The sequence below is a fragment of the Hordeum vulgare genome, chromosome 2H (assembly GCF_904849725.1).
Source record: "Hordeum vulgare subsp. vulgare chromosome 2H, MorexV3_pseudomolecules_assembly, whole genome shotgun sequence".
Taxonomy (NCBI): Eukaryota; Viridiplantae; Streptophyta; class Magnoliopsida; order Poales; family Poaceae; genus Hordeum; species Hordeum vulgare.
This window is the reverse complement of record NC_058519.1, coordinates 23,722,116-23,743,555: the sequence shown is the minus strand read 5'-3', so window position 1 is coordinate 23,743,555 and position 21,440 is coordinate 23,722,116. Positions and strand designations below refer to the sequence as shown.

At 46.3% G+C, this 21,440-nt stretch overlaps 2 protein-coding genes across 2 annotated transcripts; both read right to left on the bottom strand.

Moving 5' to 3' along the window:
* Window positions 1-13,314: 13,314 nt before the first annotated feature.
* On the bottom strand, window positions 13,315-15,615 carry LOC123425092 (pentatricopeptide repeat-containing protein At4g25270, chloroplastic-like; the record flags this gene model as incomplete). Its single annotated transcript, XM_045108760.1, has 4 exons — window positions 13,315-13,328; window positions 13,411-13,539; window positions 14,048-14,139; window positions 14,537-15,615. Coding segments are annotated over 4 exons (1,314 nt in total), but the record flags the coding sequence as incomplete, so codon positions are not given.
* Window positions 15,616-17,590: 1,975 nt separating this feature from the next.
* LOC123425091 lies at window positions 17,591-20,217 on the bottom strand. The gene is made up of 4 exons (XM_045108759.1): window positions 19,463-20,217; window positions 19,179-19,344; window positions 18,885-19,064; window positions 17,591-17,638 (listed from the first exon to the last, which is right to left on the bottom strand). The coding sequence occupies exons 1-4, from the start codon at window positions 20,215-20,217 to the stop codon at window positions 17,591-17,593; spliced, it is 1,149 nt and encodes a 382-aa protein (XP_044964694.1).
* Between the last annotated feature and the right edge of the window lie 1,223 nt (window positions 20,218-21,440).

Sequence of the window (21,440 nt, the reverse complement as noted above, 5' to 3'; positions counted from 1 at the left end):
CTTGTGCGCGCCCCTGCAAAGGCCACATCGGTCCCCGTGCGCGTGCCAGCACCCATCGCACATGTTTTCGTGCGTGAGCCTGCATCCACCACTCCTATGCCGGTGCGCGCACCTGCACCCACCGCTCCCGTGCCCATGCACGCGCCTGCACCCATCACGACCCCTCGGCGGATTGGGACGCCACCGTCGACAACTTCCTCGCAGCGCCGCTAGTAGCCGCCCGCCGCCCTTCGACTGCGCGACGACCGACTCTTTGATTTGGAAGTCCATAACATTCTGGTCTCGTTTGAAGAATTAAACAACTGCGCCTCGGAGCACGACATTGCCGGTGCAGGACGCCGCTGAGTATGTTGTCGGTGCAGGACGCCGCCGAGTACATTGTCGGAGCACAACAGAAACCATCATTGTTTTCTCTGAATAAACACTCATCACAAACGGTTTAGGTTGAATACCCGTTTGTAGATTGACAGCTATGTTTCCTTCGCCCATAAGCCAAGTGAAAAATTGGCGCGAAAGATAGGTGCAATGCCTCATCGCAAATGTTTCTCTAATATGACCCGTGAGCTTAGTACACACAATCCAGGAAGATTTGCATGTATCATATTAGGTAAATTGCCATTTGTCAAATTGTAAACATTGACATTTGTCGATCAAGTAACATTGGCATTTTTCAACATTGTAGCACTGACATTTAGGATGCAATTTTACAAGTGAAATACACTAAACATGTATTTAATTCATACATTAAACAGTGGTCTTTGTATAAAACAGTTTAACTCGACAGCTGAACCAAAAAAAAATCCACCTGTTACCAACCACGTAGAAATGGCTAGTTCAACTATATATGTTACCTAATTTAAAGTATGTGGTACAATTCAACCATATGTATATTTAGATGAACTAAACAAAATAGTGCCTAAATGCTAGTACTACGGAGGGGCTTTGTACTACTTCGAGCAGAATCGAGCGTGCTTAGTAAGAGCCAGTGGAGGAGGAGCCTGGTGATGAGTTGGTGGAGTCGTGTTCGTTGCCTACGAGTGCTGCCCTCCGGCGCTCAAGATGCCCCACCTCAAAGCGGCAGGACTCAACGTAGATCTCCGCATTCCGCACCATCGTTGCGGCTTCTCCCGTGGTCACGACGTCGGTGAGCTTCTTCGCGTGTGCGACCTCGAGCTCCACCTCCTTCTCTAGGGTGTATATGTAGCATGTTTGCGACGCAGAAACTCGGCGTGGGCCTTTGGCAACCTCCACACCCCGCATTTGGGCCATGCTGGCAGAGCGGGTGATGACCCCGCAGCCTGACGGTGGGGCTTGGCCAAAACGGATGAAAAAATCAATCTAATAAGCCAAAAACGCATAGTATTTTTTTCAAAAAAATCAAAAATGCTCACAGCGCAATACTGGTGACGACCGAAAATGCATCAAAGGACGACGCGTGGAAGTGATTGTTGGGAGGCTCTGAAGGAGTACTCTTTGACTTTGCTCTCTTTTCTGCTGGACAAACATAGCAGCCAGGATTTTAGTGCAACCTCGCCCTGTTTGATCTAATCAGAGAAGTAAATACACGTGTGCATAATTTACAAATTCTCGGTGGAAGCTGGCTGCCGGATGGATTCACATGAAAGAGAAATACGTGATTATATACATCCGTTGCTATATGTGCTGGGTTAATTAAATGGAAAATGCTTAATTACCTTCAGCCGACAGATTGTACCCACTTCTGATGTTTTTTTCAAAAAAAATCCACAACATCATGTGTGTTACAAATTACTCCCTCCATCTCATAATATAAGAACATTTTTACGACATTATTCATGTTGCAATTTTGTTTCCTCAACACCACACATGTTGGAGAAATAATAATAAAAAATCTGTAACGTTACCTTAACATAAACTTTGTTGTAAAAAAATTCTACTCCCTCCGTTCCTAAATATAAGTCTTTGTAGAGATTTCATTAGTGAACTACATACCGATGTATATAGACATATTTTAAAATGTGCATTCAATCATTTTGCTCCGTATGTAGACATCTAGTGAAATCGCTTAAAAAACTTATATTTAAGAACGGAGGGAGTACAACACATTCCTTGTCGCAATAACGCGGACAATGTTGAATGCTAAATCTTACAGCGATCGAGGCATGCCCCTAATTAAATTGGATTCAGATTCAGATTGAAGAGGCTATATGTTGGTCCTGAAAAAAATGTATTTTGCTGAGTCGACCTGATAGGACATTTGCCGAGTACCGAATCTCAGAAAAGGCTTGAATAGGCTACGCACTGAGCTCATTCATCGAGTTCGCAACTCGGCAAACAACCCATCTTCACCGAGTTTCCGGCCATCAAACTCAGCGAATAGTTCCCAAGTGGGATAAGCCATTGAAACTCAACGAACACACAAACTCATAAATAAAGTAGGGCCATGCGTCTGGCGCCCACTGGTTGTATATCTGCCGAGTTTTATACTCAGCAAATTATTCGCCTAGTTGGTCAGACGGTTGAACACGGCGAAATTTGGCGAATAAGGCATCTCCACGCATCTGTCCCTTATTGGATGGAGTTCTACTGAGTTTGCAACTCGGCATACAAATTGCCCGGTTTCAGTGTTTACTAACTCGGCTATATGTAGCACTAGGCAATGAAGTTGCCCCACTTGACGGGCCCTTATTGGACATTAAACTGCCGAGCTTAATAGGAATTCGGCAAACATGTTGTCCACTTCAGCCTACGAACCAACTCGATAGATATTTTACACTAGACAACATGTGCTAGCACGTGGATTATTCCTATTTGTACAAGGTCTGTCGAGTTTGAAACTCGGTAGAGAAATGTGTCACATGGCACATCTGTTAACGGCTCGTCGAGTCCGACGCTGTGATTCACCGAGTTATTTCCGGCCAAAAATCGGCAAACATTGTTTACTAATTTTTACTAATTTTTTGAGTTCACGATAGAATACACTCGGTACTATTAATGATTGCCGAGGGCCGTCCAGCCGAGTGCCTTGCGCCGAGTTTGTAATTCGGCGAACATTTCGTCGAGTTTAATATGTTCGTTGCCGAGTTTCCTTTAAACTTGGCATTAATAAAGATTCTAGTAGTGATGGCCGGTCCACGTGAATGGGAGCGCCATATGGCGCTTGCTTATAATTGAGCCGATGATTTTTAACAGATATTGGGTTTATAAGAAATGAGTGTCTTATTCTCAGCGTCCAATTCGGCCAACATGTCCCAAGGGAGTCCAAGGGAAGACGAGTGTTGCCATAGGTCGCTCGACTTACCATTTGGCGACAGGCGTGGGTAAGCCGAACGTGTGTGAAGCATGCCCGGGCTCGAACATATATAAGCCAAGTGCCCGTTGTTTGGCTTACACGTCTAATGTTAGGGACTACACTGCTGCTATACACGATCCACACGTGAGATTCGACCATCCGGCCCCTTCTACGTCGACAACCACAAAGGTTGTCACGGGAGGGGAGCCACTGGGTTCTGGCGCCGGAAGAGCATCCACATGAGCTAAAGACAATCTCTTTTTCTCCCATGCAATGGGTGTACCTGTGATTTGTGTGTCCTCGTGGTGCACGCGTGGATGTAGGAATTACAACGTAAGCCATGTGTGTATATTGGCAAGAATGCTCTATAGAAAGACAATTGATTCAAATGGGCTGTTCAAAATGAAACGAAACATTTATTGACGTGTGTGTAGACACGATAATATTGGTTACATCAGTTTATCAATGAACATGCATGTCATATTAATCTGAGTATATATCTCATAAAAAAACTATAGGTACCACTTGAGAGAATCAATATTATCATTGAATTTGTCGACACATCCACTAAAAGATCTGTTACTTGGTGGCGCTCTCCTGAATGAGAAATTAATGAAGCCATCACAAGTGAAAAAGGTTTAAAAAAAAGTCATTCTGTAACTAAAAGCACTTTGAATCTTTAACATTTTGATTTGGCATTAAACCCCCCGTAGAAATATTTTATTTTCTATGACCTACAGCAAACAACAACAACAAAGTAAAAGCAGAAGATGTGTGCCATCAATACATAGCCTGCAAAGAGTAGCAATAGATGTCATTACATAGGGGAAGTAAAATATTGCCAGGTTATTCCAACGATTAACATGTCCATCACGCCACATATATCCATCGATTCAAAGCAAATAGTTCGATGATGACGTAGATCCCATCGTTCTTAATCATATTATAAGAGAGTGTATCATAGTTGTGAGATGTAAGTTCTTTTAAACAAGGTAAACGTTTATTGTCGGGGCGTCGGCCGAAACTCGCGCGGCACACGTGCGGGCATTGGGATTCTTTAGATCGTGCGCCTCGCATCTTTCACGCTAGACATAACGCAAGTCATTTTTTTAAACGTGGCCTTATGCTTTAGTCGTTCGTCCTCATCTGTTCCTTCTTCCTCACAACACGCAAAGTAGAGCTTGTGTTGACCTAGCTAGTCCGCCTCCACCATGATGGCTCACGAGGGAGCTGCCGCAATGCAGGCTGACCACATACGAGGCGGCAAGGGGGCGCGTTGTTGCAAGGGGCGTGCAACATGGTGCCGAGCTGCATCCAACCTTGCGCTGATGCAGCTGCATCTCGCACAACAGAGAGCTTTGATGGTCACCTGGCCAGCTGGAGAACCATGCTCGTGTTTGTTGCAACCGTTGACAGAAAAAGCTCCAACGGTATATGAAAAATGTTTCAACCGGCAATAGAGAAAGCTTCAACCAGGAACTCCGTCCATCCATTTAACTCCACTGCAACGAGTCGAACCTCCACCCTGAAAGTTGCAACCAGCTAATCGAAAAGCTGCAACCGTCATCTAATGTTGTTACTACCGGCGACGGATTTTGCTACATCTATCACGGTGGAGTTGTGGCCTACTACGGTGATGCCTTCTTTTTGTTGCAGCCATCCCTCGAATTTGCTACATCGAAGAAGTATTTTGCTACATGCATGATGGCGGAGCTCGGACCGACGGCGAGGGCCGCGACCGATGGCGGGGGCGGCAACCAGGGATGACCGACGGTGAGAGAAGATGAGGAGGCGAGGCGTGGGGTGCGGCGTGTAAGGGAGCGGTGGCCTCCTTTTTCTCTCTTTCTTCTGTGTGAGAGGTTGAAGATGGGATGCGGAAGAGGAGGGATCTTACGGCTACGCGCATGCAAATCGGACGGATCAGACTGACCGGCAAAAATATTGGGTCGGCGCACCGATACAGAGCGTTGCCCTTTAAACAAATTGACAAACATAACAACAATCTACCACCACTCTTGTCTAAACCATGTTGGAGACAGCTAAATGATAGTGCATAACCTGAGTAAAATAATAATATAATAAAGTTAGTGACATACCAAGAATGCCAGGAGCATGATAGGATTATCTAAGCGTCACATCTAAAACTATCATAGTTATTGCACATCTAAATGACTCAAATAGCAAAAAAATGGAAAGTAGAAAACAAAGAAAACAGACACACAAATCTCCATGTAAGAGTGCAATACTTATGACACATCAAAATGTGTTTTAGCAAAACTGATTATCTAACATAAAAACAGGGGGCATCACACTCACATATATTATTTTAAACATCGACACTTTGATTCTTATTAAGGATGGCAATTGGTAGAATATACAACGGTAGAGCAATGTCATATCCATACCCATCTGGTCAATGGGTATAAAGTTCTACACATACCCATATCCACGGACATGAAACTTTTATCTGTACCCATACCCATTGGATACCCAATGGGTAAATCAAACAGTACACAAGTTATTTGTAATTTTACATTCATCACATCACATTTGACGAAATAACATTGACCTCAACTCAGTTACAGATAAATGAGTACATGATAATTATTTTAATTCAAATCGACTATTGATGATAACTTTAACATGGGTTTACAAGATCACACGACAACTTTAACATAAGTACGTTTGTGAATCGTGCATACTGTTCACGTATGAGTATAAACGAATAGGGTATGGGTATATCCACGGATAAAAGGCTATAGTCGCATCCTATCAATTACTTAATGGGTAGGATAAGAGTAATATCCGTGGGTATAAAATTACATACATATATCATGTCTATGTGGGTACGATACTCATGGATAAAATTGTCATCCTAATTCTTATCATAGTTTCCGAACCTCGCACTTGATTTATAAAATATATTTCTTGCTGCCGTCTATTCACAAGTTACTGTGGCACTGGGATTATACAACCAAGATTTGAATTCCATTGCAATCTCTTCCTTCTGTGCAGAAACTTGAGCTGATAATGTCACGGAGAATTCCTCCAATGTTGCAGCTTTGTTGAGCAGGAACTCTGCAAGCATCTTGTCGAATGCACTCCCACTGTACATTTCAATGCTGATCCTCCTCAGGCTATGACCCAAGCAGGGGATGTTCATCCGCCGCAGGTTCTTGTTCGTCCACTCGTAGTCCACGGTTTCCTCAACGATGGCGCAGTTCTCAGGCTCCTCCTCCTCGTCTGAATCGACGAAAGTCTTCTTCTCCATGGGCTTGGGAGGAACAGCAGGAAACAATGACAACACTTCCAGGTTTCGGGCGTTGACGAGCAGGACGGCGACGGACAGGACGGCGTGATCAGCCGCCATGAACCCCTTGAGGACGAGCTGCCTGAGTTCTCGCAGGCCGCTGAGGACAGCCATGATCTCGTTGCAGTAGTAGGCCATCGATGGGCGCAGCGCGAGGTGGAGACATGTCAGGTTCTTGCACCGGCCGATGAGCTTCATGAGGTGAGCGACCTCCTTTGGTGATTTGGTGGTGAGGTCCTCGCAGATGTCGATGGTCACCGCCGCCACCTCCTCGTAGCCTTCGAGGTACAGGAGCCAGTTGTCCCGAGGAAGGCCGCCCTTGTACCGCAGCGAACGCAGCCGTCGGGTGCGCAGCTTGACTCGCGTGGCCTTGTGGCAGCAGAGCATGGCGAAGCTACGGAGGCATTCGCTGGGCACGGTGATCTTCTTGACGCCCGGGCACTCCTCCAGCGTCAGGTCGGCGAGGCGGGAGCAGCCGGAGAGCAGCTGCTGGATCACCCCGTTCGTGGCCATGATCCGTTTAAGGCAGAGCGTGTCCAGCGACGCGGCGACGGCGAAGCCCGAGGGCAGGTCGAGCGTCCAGTTGGCAAGGCGGAGGCGAAGCAGCGTGCCGCACCGGAAGAGCTGCGGCGGCGTCTTGGCGTACTGGCCGCGTTCGACAGCGTCGAAGTCGGCCGAGGCCTTCTTCGACCCGTAGGGGCAGAGTTTGCGGCGGGAGAGGTAAGGGTAGCGCAGATCGACGTCGACCTCCTCGGCGCCGGAGGAGGAGGCGATGCGGACCCACTGGTCGAGGAGGTGGACCGGGGCGTCGAGCGCGACGAGCCGGAGGGCGCGGATCGGCGTCGTCGGATCCTTGGAGATGATCACGCTCGTCACCAGCATGTCGAAGCACACGGCGAGGTCCCCTCCCCGGCGTCCTGTCTCTGTCCTGGGGTCGACCAGGTCGACGACGGGCACAGCGGCGGAGAGGTGGCGCCACCGGCGGGACAACGCGCAGGCGCGCGCCACCTCTTTGGAGGAGAGATGGGACAGGACACGCAGCAGCGCCGTGTCCGGGAGAGCGCTCAGCCGGTCGCCGCCGAGGCAACTCATCGCCATCTCTGTACGTAAGCGTTGATGGGACGTGATATGCGTTGATGGAAATCCCACGTACGTACTCCGGGCCTGTTTGGTAGAAAATCCCGGATCACCGCGTCGGTCGTTATATACCGGACAGCCAAGATCCAATCCAAATTAGGTTACAGACCCATCCGCCTTCATGGTTGGGTCGAGTAAGATGGCATCTAAATGGATGTCGAACTATCTGTCGCCATTGCGCATTGTCAGACGATATGTCGGCATATAAACGTCTATCGGTATAGAAATTTCTGTCGTCGTAGATCTCATCATACTTTCTGTCTGGAAAGGCCTTTACCCACAGGACTATGGACGGCAACTCCTTTCTGTCGGAAAGGTCTTTGCCGACACTAAATGCGTCGCCTTAGGCCCTGTTTGAAACCACCTAGATTATATAATCTAGTTTTTATAATCTATTATGTTTCCAAACAGGACAACTTATAGTGTAGATTATAAAAACTAGATGGATAGATTATTAAAAACTCATAATCTACTCTATACCAGCTAAAATCGGATTATGGATTGCTAATGACCCATTACCCTTGTAAAGTTGGAGATAATAACATTTCTACCGCCACCCTCCTCTTTTAAAAAAAACAGAGGGTAGATAGGTCATTATGCAATGTAAAACCTGGATTACAGTTTATATAATCTGGTTTCCAAACATGTTCACCTAGATTATTTTTATAAATCAAATTATATAATTTATCTTCATAATCTAGATTATCATAATCTATTATGGTTCCAAACAGGGTCTTAGATAACCTATACCGACAGATTGTTGGATGTTAATTTGAGTGTCGTGGTGTAGTGAAAATGAAAGATTCAAATGATTATCCTACGCTAAGTATAACTGGGTCACGCCCATGTTCATGGAGGTCTTTGTGGTCTCGGCCTGGTCTATTTGGATGGAAAGAAAACGACGTCATTTTCAAACAAGTACCCTTCTCCCGCCCGACCTCGCTTAAAAGATTCAAGGATGATTTTACCGTGCTCAAACACAGGTCCGGGGACTACATCACCAGCTTTGCTGCTAGCATTTGCTGAACCCCCTATATTCATTTTGCACATGGCAAAACTATAAGGCCCCTTATATAGATGTACAATTTTTGCACAATACTATGAGTTACTAACAGATGTACCCCACGACCTTCATCTGCAAGAAAAATTCCAAGTTTTTCTTTTGTAAATTAGCAGACACACATCCTACTGTCACTGATAGCGGGATCCATGCCATGTTGACGCGCCTAATCAACATTGTATTCGTATATAAACATGATTTGCATCATATATACACGTTAATATCTAGTTATGACACCAGTTCAATGTATGATATAAGTTTTAGCACTAAATTGACTTTTTACGGTAAATTATTATATCAGTGGTGTAATTGACTCAATTGAGATGTGTTCGGACTTGTGTATATATATACTAGCAAATATGCCCGTGCGTTGCAACGGAAGAAAAAAAAACATAATCTCCAATGATGGTAACCACATTATGTTCATATATCATCGTTTGATTTTAAAATTTTGTGCACAAATGCAAGAAAATGTTTCTTCTTTTAAATTTATTCACAAGTTGAAGCAATCTTTAAAATTCCAAAAAATATATATCATGGTAGTCAAAAATCTTGGTAACTCAAATATTTATCTGAATTTTAAGATTTTTTTTAGCAAACATACAATAATAATTCGATCGATCCAACAATTAACTCTTCAAAATTCACACAGGTATATTGTCACAAAGACTTAGAAGAATTAATGTTTAACTACATACATTAGATCTTTCGTGAACAATTTTACAAATATGGGAACAATTTTAAAATCGAGAACATTTTGTAAAATTTAAAAACATTTACTAAAAATCGTGAATATATTTTATATTTCGAACGGGTTTAATTTTTTTTTGAATTGACGACCAATTCAAGAAAAGACGAACATAATTTTTTATATTGGAGGATTTATTTTAAATTCACAAACATCTTTTGAAACGCATGAAGTTTTTCTGAATAAACAAACATTTTTCTAAATCAGTAATATATTTATTAAATTCATGGACATTGTTTTGGAATTTGCAAAAAAATAACCGGCGCTTTTTTGAATCAACAAACATTTTATGTTTTCGTCAGCATTTTAATTTAAAATTCCTATTTTTTAATAGGCAAAATTTTTTGTAATTCTAAATTATATAAATTAGAAATAAAATAAAATGGAACAAAAAAATTTAAATAAAAAAAGAAACTACCAAAACAGGCATTAGCTATTTTTAAAACTTTAGGACATTTTTTAAATGCATTAACATATTTTGAATTAGAAAGCATTTTGTTAAATGCCTTTAATAATTTTTAATACATGGAATTGTATTTGAAATCATGGACTTTTCTTATTGTACAAACATTTTTCTAAAATTGCAAACATTCTATTGTACTAGCAAAAGGGCCCGTGCGTTGCAACGGGAGAAAAAATATCACACGCTTTTAATCTTTTTATAATCATTTTGATTTATTAAAATAATAAGCTAATAACTAATGTAGTCAGTCCTATCCTATTTTGTTGAAAAATCAACCCGTCCATTGTTAATTCCACCATGATGAGAAATTGAGCGGGACAAGCAAAGCAAAACAAAGAGGCTACGTGAATTGATCAATGGACTGTTATCTTATTTCACCCATGGGGTAGAGAATGTGGGATCAGATCACAAACTGAAGGTGGTGTTCCATTCTCTGTCTCTACAACAATACAATCTTACATTCAATACATTCATTCATCAGCAAGCAAATCTCCACAAAACAAATTTTCTTGCCGATGCTTGGCACACGGTTGGAGGCATTGGGAGGGGATCTCACCAGATGACGAGTTCCTGCCGGAGGAGGGGATACGATGAGGGGAGCAAGGGTTCGGCGCCTCTATCTGGCCATAAGGAGTCGCCGTTGCCACGTCATAACCTCGGAGTTCCCCGTGTGAGCCATGGAGGCCCGCCTCCACCAGCAAGTATTTCACTCCGCCGCGCCTTATTCGCGCGCCGCCGCCATTCTGCATCGAGTAGACACATCATCCTCAGTCACAGTAGCTGTCGCGTTGATTTGATCCAGAAACTGTGCTCGAGCGCCAAAACGGGGGCAGCAAGCGGGCAGAGGTACGGCCACGGAGGCGGGTGGATTGAGATCGACAACAGTGGTGGTTGAGGTCGGCCGCGGTGGCGAGTGGTGTGGCAGCGGCCTGAGCACAGGCCAGGATGGACCAGGGTCGACGCGATGCGCTCGAGCGCCGCAACGGGGGCAGTGAGCGGGGAGAGGTACGGCCGCGGAGGCGGGTGGGTTGAGATCGGCATCGGCGGCGGTTGAGGTCGGCCACGGCGGCGAGTGGTGTGGCGGCGGCCTCGGCACATGCTAGGGTGGCCCAGGGTCGACGGGAGGAGGCGATGCGTACGGGTATAATTTTTGCAGCGAATCGATTTTTTCTTTTACGTTGAAGATAAATGATGAAGCGCTGGTTGAATAACAAAAATTATAGAATTTTTTTATAAAAATGCCGCGGTGAGTTTTCCGACGGAAGCAATAGCCTCTTTATTATTAGGTATAGATATGCGACCATTTTTTACAAAACTCCGAGCAGTTTTTGAAGTCACAAACATTTATTTTTTTAATATGTTGATTTATAATTTTCAGTTTATTAAAATTTTAAAGATTATTTGAAGTTCTAAATTATTTAAAATATAAAAATAAAACGGAACTAAAAATAAATAAATAAACGGAACTAAAAGCAGGCGCATGTGCATGGGCCGGCCCATACTGTGTGCTGGATATTCTCCCAACATCCAGAGCGTAGTATAGGAGGTTTTTACATGGGCCGGCCCAGTTCAAGATTTTTTGCTTTGTGGAATGTTTTCTATTACTTACCAGTGGCGTGGTGGGTAATTTATGCAAACTTTAGGGGTAATATCCATGACGGACGACCAGAAACCGTATTTGCTTTATTATATACTAGGAAAATGACCCGTGCGTTGCAACGGAAAAATAATATCATTGACTCCGGTATTCGTGATACAATCATCAAGATTTCTTTAAAAAAACATAAGTATCGCTTAAAATATAAGTGATGACAACAAGCATGGTATAAAACATAATTGATGATTTGATTTATTACCCACGACAAACATGTCTAACATGAAGAATAATTATTTTTTTAAGCAAACCATCTTTAAAAAAGTCTAGCAAATATATGTGTCGTTGGAGTAAAGGCCAAACAAAACAAAAACTAAACATTTTTTTTATGAATGAGGTGCGCTTTTAGGGCTGCTGTTTCTAAGTGTTTTTTAGGCCTTTTACTTTCATTCACTAATTGAGCATTATGGGAATGAAAACTCAATTCAGACAAAGAATAAAACTCAGTACACCTACCTGATCGTTCTGGCAATTTAGAGTAGTACACTCATTCAGAGCATTTTGCCTTTTTTGATGGTCGGTTATCAAAATCCTCAACGATGCTCAATTCAGCTTTGTCATCCATTTTTTGCAATCACAAAAAGAAGCTGAACCTCCGAGAGTTAGTTTGTTCGAACAATATTTCGTACTATGTGAAGATGCAACTATCATAGAGTTGTATCAAACATGAAGAGAAAATTACAATACTGTAGATAGTAGAGTATCCATGTATTCATCTTGACAGAAAATCATCTAATAATCTTGAAAAGTTAATTATAGGCTTTATAAGCTACTGGGTTTTTGAATTTCAACCTAGCGGAACAATATGGATGTTTCTCAAAAGGTCATAATGATTCTTTACTAAGTTGGGAAGAGCAAATCAAGGCTTTAATTACTTGTGGAATGTGAAAACACAAAAAGGACTTTTCTTTGATGTTTGACGAAGCTATGATGTGTCGAAGGAAGATGTTTGATGACGATAAATCTAGATATGGTCACATGGCTACTTTATGATGAAATACTTTTGCTCATCATTTTTATTGGCTAACCTACAGATTTTTTGTACATTCATACATAAGGTTGCACTTGCCAACTTTTTTATTTGAACGTGGTAGCCAAAAAGTCAGTAATAGATGATAAAATAGATATGTTTAGGTAGTTGTGAAATATATTTTTCAGCTCCAGTAGTAATAATAGAGATGTCATATATGAAATAAATAATGTATATCATATTCTACAGTAACAATGGAGATGTCATATTTCATATGCATAATGAATATGATATTCTACAACTGCCAAATATCAGGAGAGAACCCAAGGAAATTCATGATTAATTATTCCCACCAAAAAATCAGTCTAGATTGAATACCTGTGCTACATGCCTCACTTGACTATATAATTTTGTCGACAACAGAATACGTCAGAGTAACAAATCAAAATTGATAGCAATTTACCCTGATCTTCGAGTTTATTTGCCCATGAACGTGAACTTATTCACCAATAATAACATGCAATAGTTTCAATCACTAAAACTTATCTACCCAAATATGTATCTTTCAGCCCAGGTTTAGATTCTTATGGAAATCAAGCTTGTTTCAATAAAATTCCTACACCCCATAGAATCAAGCATGGAAAAACCATCACCAGTAAAGAAGCTTAACTGTGCAGCTTACATTGAGCTTTCAACTTCGATCACTGGTAGCTAGCTACAGAGTAACTATAGAACAAGCTAGCACACTATCCAATCAACATGCAAACTGACTCCACCGCACAAATAGGATCCCATACCCCAGAGCCGGCCGCCGAAGGCCTTGCCCCTGCGAGTAGATGCATCCCATCCCGCCCACCACCGCATCCAACCTCCATTGCCTTGTGGAGGCGTGCTGAAGGCCATGGTGGAGCCACCGCCGTTTCTTCCTGCACTGCAATTAATCATATAAAAGGTGTGTTGTTCATGTCCTTCATCATCTTTCCTTCTATTACCTCATGAGCAGCCATGATTGACGCCTAGAATAGGGGCAGAGCATAGAGCGCGGCGGCCACGACGAAAGCCTTCATGCCCGTCTCGTCGTAACCCTCGACCGGATCCGGCGCTCACTTATTCCGACGCTGCCCCGCCTCCCTTGCGTCCTCCTCTTCCTCCTGGCCGTTTGTCCGTGGCGGCGAGGAGAGTGTTGAGCAGCCCATCACGGTCGTTGGCGCGGGCCCGAAGCACGGCGGCCTGGGCCTCGACGTCGGCGAACCACGCGCGAAGGACTCAGGTGGCGCGGGGGAGGAGGTAGGCCGGGGTGCGGGGAGGACGGGATGAGGACCAGCGGCGGATCCAGATGGGTTTTTTTTGAAACAATCCAGATGGGGTTGGGAGGTGCGGTCGCTCGACTCGAGCGTGGGGCAGAAATACGAAACGTTATTTTCACTTATTTACTGGAGTGCGGGTTGATTACTGAAAACGACAGGGGCTTTTGTGCAAAAATGCCACAACGGACGACCAGAAGCCCAATTTGCTTTATTATTAGACTAGCAAAAGGACCCATGCGTTGCAACGGGAGAAAAACAATTATAATCTTCAATGATGCTGATCATATTATGTCTTTAAAATTTAGGACATTTCTTGAAATGCATGAACATTTTTTGAATTAGCAATTTTTTTTTCAATTGCATTCACCATTGTTTTCATCAACATTGTTCTCAAAATTATGAACGATTTTCTAAAAAAATCCTGAGCATTTTTTGAATTCATAAACATTTTATATTTTCTTCAAACTTTTATTTCAAAATTCCCAGTTTTATAAATTGCAAAAGTTTTTCAAAGTTCTAAATTATTTAAACTAAAAAATGGAACAGAAAAATGAAAATAAAAAATGAGACTAAAAACAGAGGCACGAAATGTTTTTAAGATTTTTACACGAACAACTCGTATGCCTCTCTGACCATCCCTGCTTTGCCTAGCATGTTCACAAGAGAGGTGCAGTGTTGTACAGTAGGCTGAATTCTGTACTTGTTCTCCATCTCAGAGAACAGCCTCATGCCGCCCTCCACCAATCCTAGATTGTCGCACGCCGAGAGCACCGCCATGAAGGTGGTCTCGTCCGGCCGTGCTCCGGAGTCCACCATACGGCAAAACATCATGAGAACTCTGAAGTCTTGGCTGTGGGCAGATAGTATAGCATTCCATGAGGCCAGGTCCCTGACCGGCATCGACTCGAACACCGACAGGGCATGGCCTAGCTCATTCTTTCTGGAGTACATTCCAATCAGAGCGTTTGCCACTGATAACTCCGTCTCGAGCCAAGGACGGATCACCCAGACATGAACCTCCCGTCCCTGTTTGCCATCACCAGGGTGATGCCAGAGCATCGCCGACAGCATGACGGAGTCGGGCTTGTGCCCTTCTCCGAGCATCCTCCTCCAGGCCTCCGTTGCCTGAGCAGAGAGGCCACCGTGCCCCAGCAAGCCACCAAGCAAGACGTTCCATGAGACGGCGTCCCTCTCCGGCATTGCGTCGAACACCTGGCACGCCATCTCCATGTCGCCGCACTGGGCGTACATCTCCACGAGGGCGTCGCACACGGAGACGTCGGCGGCGAGGCCGGCTGTGAGGGCGTCGCGGTGCACGGCCCGACCGAGCTCGGCGGACCGGGCGCCGGAGCAGGCCCGGAGCGCGCTCTCGAAGGTGAACCCGTCGCGCGGCGCGCCCTCCTCGTCCATCTGGAGGTAGAGCGCGAGCGCGTCGTCGTGGCGGCCGACGCTGGCGTATCCGGCGACGAGGCAGTTCCACGGGAACGCGCGCTCCCGGCGGGTGCGCGCGGGGAGGAGGTGGTCGAAGATGTGGTGCGCGTACGCGAGGAGGCCGAGGGAGGCGTGGATGAGGAGGAGGCGCAGCGCGAGGTCCGGGTGGCGGCGGAGGAGGGAGACCGGCAGGAGGACGCGGAGGGCCGCGAGGCGGCGGCGCGGGGTCGGGTGGAGCGGGAGCGCGGCGAGGAGGGGCGAGGAGCTCGGGAGGACTACGGGTTGATTATCAAAAACTATGAGGATGTTTCTGCAAAATGACAAAAAACGGTTCGTTGTGGCTTAAAACTGGACTGCGGGTTGATTACCTAAAACTGCGAGGGCTTTTCTGCAAAACGACCGACGACCGACGACAGAAGCGCTGCGCGCTTTATTATTAGGGAAGATTAGAAAGAGATAAAATATAAATATAAATATAGGGAGAGATATAGATAGACTTGTAGCAGAGGTCTCCAAGTTTGTTAACACAGGCCTCCGGGTTTGGTAGTTTCTGTCGTTACAAAGTTGGCAGCCAAGATCGGATCGCCGCGGGGAACGAACGATGGCCGAGGGGCCACCGTCGACGAGCCGAGATCGCATCAGCGAGCTCCCAGACGACGTGCTGGGCCACATCCTCTCCTACCTCCCCAACGACGAGGCTGGCCGCGCGGCCGCGCTTGCCCGGCGGTGGCGCGACATCTTCGGCCACGTCCACACCGTCTCTTTCCAGGAGACGGAGGGGGAGAGGGGCGCCGACTGGGACACCTACTACTACGAGGCCACGGAGCGCAAGAGCTGCAGCGGCGCGCTCCTCGACGGCATCAACGCCGCGCTCCTATGCCGCCGCCGCCGCCGTTCTGCCGGCGGTCACGTGCCGCTGCGCACCTTCCGGTTCGCCTTCGACGACTTCATGCCGGGCTGGGACGGCTTCCACGTCGACCAATGGCTCCGCTACGTGCTGGAGTACGCCGGACCGGAGCTCAACCTTGACCTGCGCTTCGCCATTGGCCCCATCTGCACACGCACACAATGCTCCGTTGACGTTAACAGGCGGACCGGCGCCGACGCGGGGAACGACGACTACTCCTTTTCCAAGGAAGGAGCCTACCTCCTTCCGAGAAGGCTTTTCTCCTGTGCCACCCTCAAGACCCTCTGCCTGGCACACTGCCGGCTGAAGCTGCTTGATGCCGACTCCGTCCACCTGCCGGCCCTCGAGACGCTGCGCCTCACCAGCATCCACCACGACCCAGGGAAGAGCATCCAGAGGCTTATCTTGAGCAGCCCCCGCCTTGCCGATCTCACGCTGGAAGACATCCGCCGCCTCAAGACACTTTCCATACTCCCCACACGCCTCCGCCGCTTCGCGCTCCGGTGCTGCCACAACGCCCAGTCCATCCACGTCGATGCCTCAGAGATGGTAGCCGTCGAGTATCACGGCGGCGCGCCTTCCAAGTCGCTCCTCACCCTTCACGGCGCGCCACCGCAAGGGATCCCACTGTGCACCGTCGATCTCTGCACACCGGTCTCCAAGAATAATGCCAAGCACCACGCCGCGTTCAGGCGGTTCTTGTCCAGTTTCTCGGCCTCGAAGCGCCTCCACCTGCACCATGGACGCCTGCACACCGCATGCCTCACGGCGACGGGCGGGCTCCCGTTGTTTCCCCAGATGACGACTCTCGTGCTCCAGGGCCGCGTCGAGAGCAGATGGTTTGTGAGCGCGCTGCACAACATCCTCGATCGGACCCCAAACCTGGAGGTCCTTTCATTGTACATGGCAGAGAAGGAGCAAGGACGGGTCACCACAGCAAGTGATGATGGTCAGAGAGATGGCAATGATGTCGGGGTGGATGATCCCGACGAGGCGAGCTTCTCAGCGACATGTTTGCGGGTGAGGATAAGGAAGATTAACATGGTGCACTACGATGGGAACGAGACACAGAGGACACTGGCTCGTCTCCTGTTCCGCAATGCCAATGTTCTTGAAAGATTGTGTGTGGTGTTCACAACGGAGTACTGTTTTCCCGTGCAAACTCGTCTGAGAAAGGAGATTGAGAGTTGGGCAAGGGCCGGCTCAAAAAAGACTTTCTTATAGTTGGATGTAACACAAATAACTTATCACGAATAAACATGGACGTAACATCATAGATTGTTTTAGCCTATCATCATTTTTCTTTATATAAACTAGATGATACCCAAAGCGTTACGCTGGAATTGGCTGCAGTATATTATTTTGATGAGATTTTGTTCCCTTGAATTTAAATATGGGACTAAAGATTAACAAGATATATGATTCGTTGTATTTGGTTACTATGTAGTTAGAAAATACTTCATATTAATTAAGTAGTATTTCTCATGCATGTTGAGAAAAATGAAAGTAGTGGGATATGTGCATGTTTTGAGGGAATTCGTATAGGTAGCATTTTCATGCAAGCATGTTAAGAGAAATAAAAATAATGAAGTTAGTGAAGTGCCATGTATATATGTTGATTTGGCATATGTGTTTGTTAAGAAAATACTTCCTCCGCTCCAAAATTCTTGCCAGATGTATTTAACACTAAAGCACAACTCGATACATCCGTATTTAACACTAAAATCCTTTTCTTCGGTGTGGGCGGCGATATGTGGGTGGTTTCCGGCACGGACAAGCCAGCTGGGGGTGGCGAAAGGATCTTGCCTACCCGTTTCGGTGACAGGACGGTCATCGGTGGCAACGGCGGCGCGTGGGGAAGGACGCAGACGCGAGGGCGGAAGAAAGACGCGGGCAAAATTTTAATCGGCCGCGTGGGTGCCGAGTATATTTAGGAATAGTGTTTTTTTGGTGAAGGAGTAAAAATATTACTACCATATAGATTTTAGAAGTTCGGCTAGCTGCCCGTGAGAGGAGTAAACTGGAAATTTTATTTCCTTGTAGACTTTATGGGATCGGCTAGAGTTGCTCTTAGGAATCGTTCTGCTATATATGTATCTAAATGATCCCGGGTCCTCCAAGAATCATGGTTGGAGTTGTCGAACAAATCAATGATGGGCATAACATGATGTAAATGGTTATACAAGACATGTTTTTCCTTATCTAATGACACAATCTTAGATCTCATGTTCTTAAAAACGCAACGAAATACGTAGAAATTTGATTCAAATGGATAAATTCAGTGCTAATAAAAAAGAACAATGCCTTTGACATGAGTAGGGCATTTATGGTGATGTTCAATTGTCTTCCAACCAACATATATACGAGTCTTTGGGATGACTTTCTACATTCTTGTTGCTTCCAGGTGCCCTGTCGAGCAAGGTGTGTATGTAAATGAGTCGGTTATGAACTGCTCGTGATCTGAAATTATATGATAACTTGTTGGGTACAAGTAGCCCAGATCCTGAAGCTTTGAATCCTTCAAATGATAGGCTAATCCTCTGTATGATGATACATTCAAAAAGATAACTTCTTTATATGGATGAAATCCAAGGATATACATGTGTCCATCGTGATAACCACCAACCATATATTCATTGTCAAGAATGTCATCATTGTCAGAGTCCCATTCAACCTTTGCTTCCACTAGCGTTTTCTTGATGGAGTTTATCAACTTAATTTTCTTGTCTAATAGTTGTTCCACGTGTTCGTCAGGTGGTTCATTGCTCTCCATGTACTCTTTGAGATACACATTGCAATTAATATCCTGTAAGACCCATGAACCAAGAACAGGACGGTCATAAGGCATTGTAGATCTAAGGCAATTGTTATGCTTCAAGACCCAATTCGTCTGGCCACATGATTCCTCAAGGACCCAAACCTGAAGACGATAAGTATTAGAAGTATATGCAAACCACCCAAAACGACAAATAGATGCAAGGTACACCCCTTTTTCTGATCGTCCAAGACGAAACTCTCGGCATTCGATTAGTTCACCATCCGTCGGTGCTTTAATTACTTGGTATGTATCATTTGTCAAATATATCCTGCAAAACATAATGTTAATAAACATGCGGATATATAAATGTATAAGTAGATAATACTACGTTAGTGACGAAGAAATTGGTAGAAAGAAAAAAGATGTGTTTATAGAGTTTTAGGTACCTCATTATGAAATCAGTTTTGCAGTGCACGTAAAGTGTGCCCCCGTGATAGACGGCATAACGTCTCTCGTCCAAATCAGAAGATCGCATATCAGCAATGGTGCCAGCAGCCTTTCCTTGTCGAATAAAAGACCTTTCCTCCCAACAGCCTGACCTTGAGGAAAAAACATGCAAAGCGCACATAGACGGTGGCCATTCAGATTCCTCCATAGCACGGTCTACCTCGTCTTCTACGGACTTTCTTTTGTAGCGAGGATGTGGAATCAGAAACACTTGGTAGTGGGGCGACAAGGTGGGATCAAACGCAAGGTATTGTTGGTATGCGAAGTCTGGATCTGCGTCCTTGAACATAGACGGGCGGGTCGGTAAAGGATACCACTGCTGGGTGGCCGGGTTAACCACGTAGTAATGGCCCTTGTAAGCATCGAGCAAGAGGAGGCCGTTGCAGTGGTCCACAATGCTGCAGCAATCCAGGCTCTCGAGGTAGTCATCGGGACGGGGCAAGTAGTCAAACCTGCCGGAGATCGTAGGGCCCGTCGAGGGGCGGGCGAAGAACTCGGACAGAAGGGTGGCACGGAAGTTGATGAATATGCCGCCGACGGCGAGCGGGAGGAGGTCCGTTCGCAGGAGGCCGCTGGCGTCGACGACGGCACGCAGGGCCTTGCAAGCGCAGCGGCAGACGGCGAGGTCGCGCGGCGCGACACGACGGAGGACGTCGGCGAGCACATCCTCGGACAGCAGCCGTGTCAGATCCATCGCTCCTCTCGGCCGTCTTCTGTTCGCGGTTCGCTTGTTCCCGGTGGTGCAAGGTTCTGGGCTAGGGCAAAGCTCTGAAGTCACGTACTACTACTCGCTCTACATATGGACTGTTTTGGGGCGGGCTCGTGTCCTGTCCAATCTCTCCGATCAGATCACGTACGTAGAGTGTCGTATCGGTGCGAAACTACTGCTGATTGACGGCATGACCGGAGCAAGAAGGGCTGAAAAGAATCAAAAAGATAAGTTTCTGGCTTTTTTTTCAGGCTATTCGTAGTTACCCTGAACTGAAATAAGATGGTTCTTCATCAAGGCAAGAAGATCATCCACGAAGGGTGATGTTGGTAATTAGCTCCCATTAAAGCCGCATTTGGATTCCCTCCGCTCCACGACTCCGTGCAGGAGCGGAGTGGCGTGCAGTTACATTTTCCGGAGCTGGTCAAAGGCCGCTCCGGAGAGCGTTGCCGAACAGACAGTAAATTACTACAGGTAAGTCTACCTTTGATTGATCTTTTTTGGAGTAACTCCTAGGGCACCACGAGCTGGCCCTCAACCACGGATGGATGACGGTTCGATCGATTTGGTGGGTAGCATGGTCGGCATATGCTTGTGACCGTCATCCAATTAATAGACCAGAGAGTACCCACCGCTCATGCGAGTCGGACGGGACGAAACCCTAGCCGCCGGGGAGTCTCCTTCCTTCCCTCCCTTCCTCCGCTGCCGCCGAAGGATGCCGCCGGCGGCCTATAGCCCGGGGGGTTGATGACGGTGGCGGGGGCAACCCTCTTTGCTGTGCCAAGGGGATGGTGCAGCATGCACCCGCCGACATGAGGAGGCGCGGCCGATCTGGCCTTGGCGACATGAAGGGCGTAGTTACGGCCTTGCGTCGGGCAGCGGCGTTGGCTACATTCGGCGGCAGCTACCGGATCTGCGTCGACGGGCCATCTGACCCCGGATCGGTGGCGGCGGCATGGATGGCCTTGTGGACGAGACAACGCCATGTGTGGTTTGGCCTCCGAAAATACCTGATTCGGCCGGTGCAGCCTACTCGTTGCACAGTGGCTCGAATCCAGGTGAAAACCTCGTTCTCGGCTTGTTGCCAAGACCAGCGATGGCGGCACTCTTTTGTGTTGTTACCTTTTTGAAGGCATCGCTGTTGAGAAGCTCTGACCTCCATCCGGTACCTCGGGAGGAAACACTAGATCAGTAGATCAAATGACGAC

Bases quoted from the DNA above. Each gene is read 5' to 3' on its own strand.
- LOC123425091 (XM_045108759.1), bottom strand. From the start codon at position 20,217: ATGGATCTGACACGGCTGCTGTCCGAGGATGTGCTCGCCGACGTCCTC. The intron at 19,345-19,462 runs GTACCTAAAACT...TATGTTTTGCAG, and splicing joins AAAACTGATTTCATAATGAG to GATATATTTGACAAATGATA. The intron at 17,639-18,884 runs GTTGGTGGTTAT...TTTAAATTCAAG, and splicing joins TTCTTGACAATGAATATATG to GGAACAAAATCTCATCAAAA.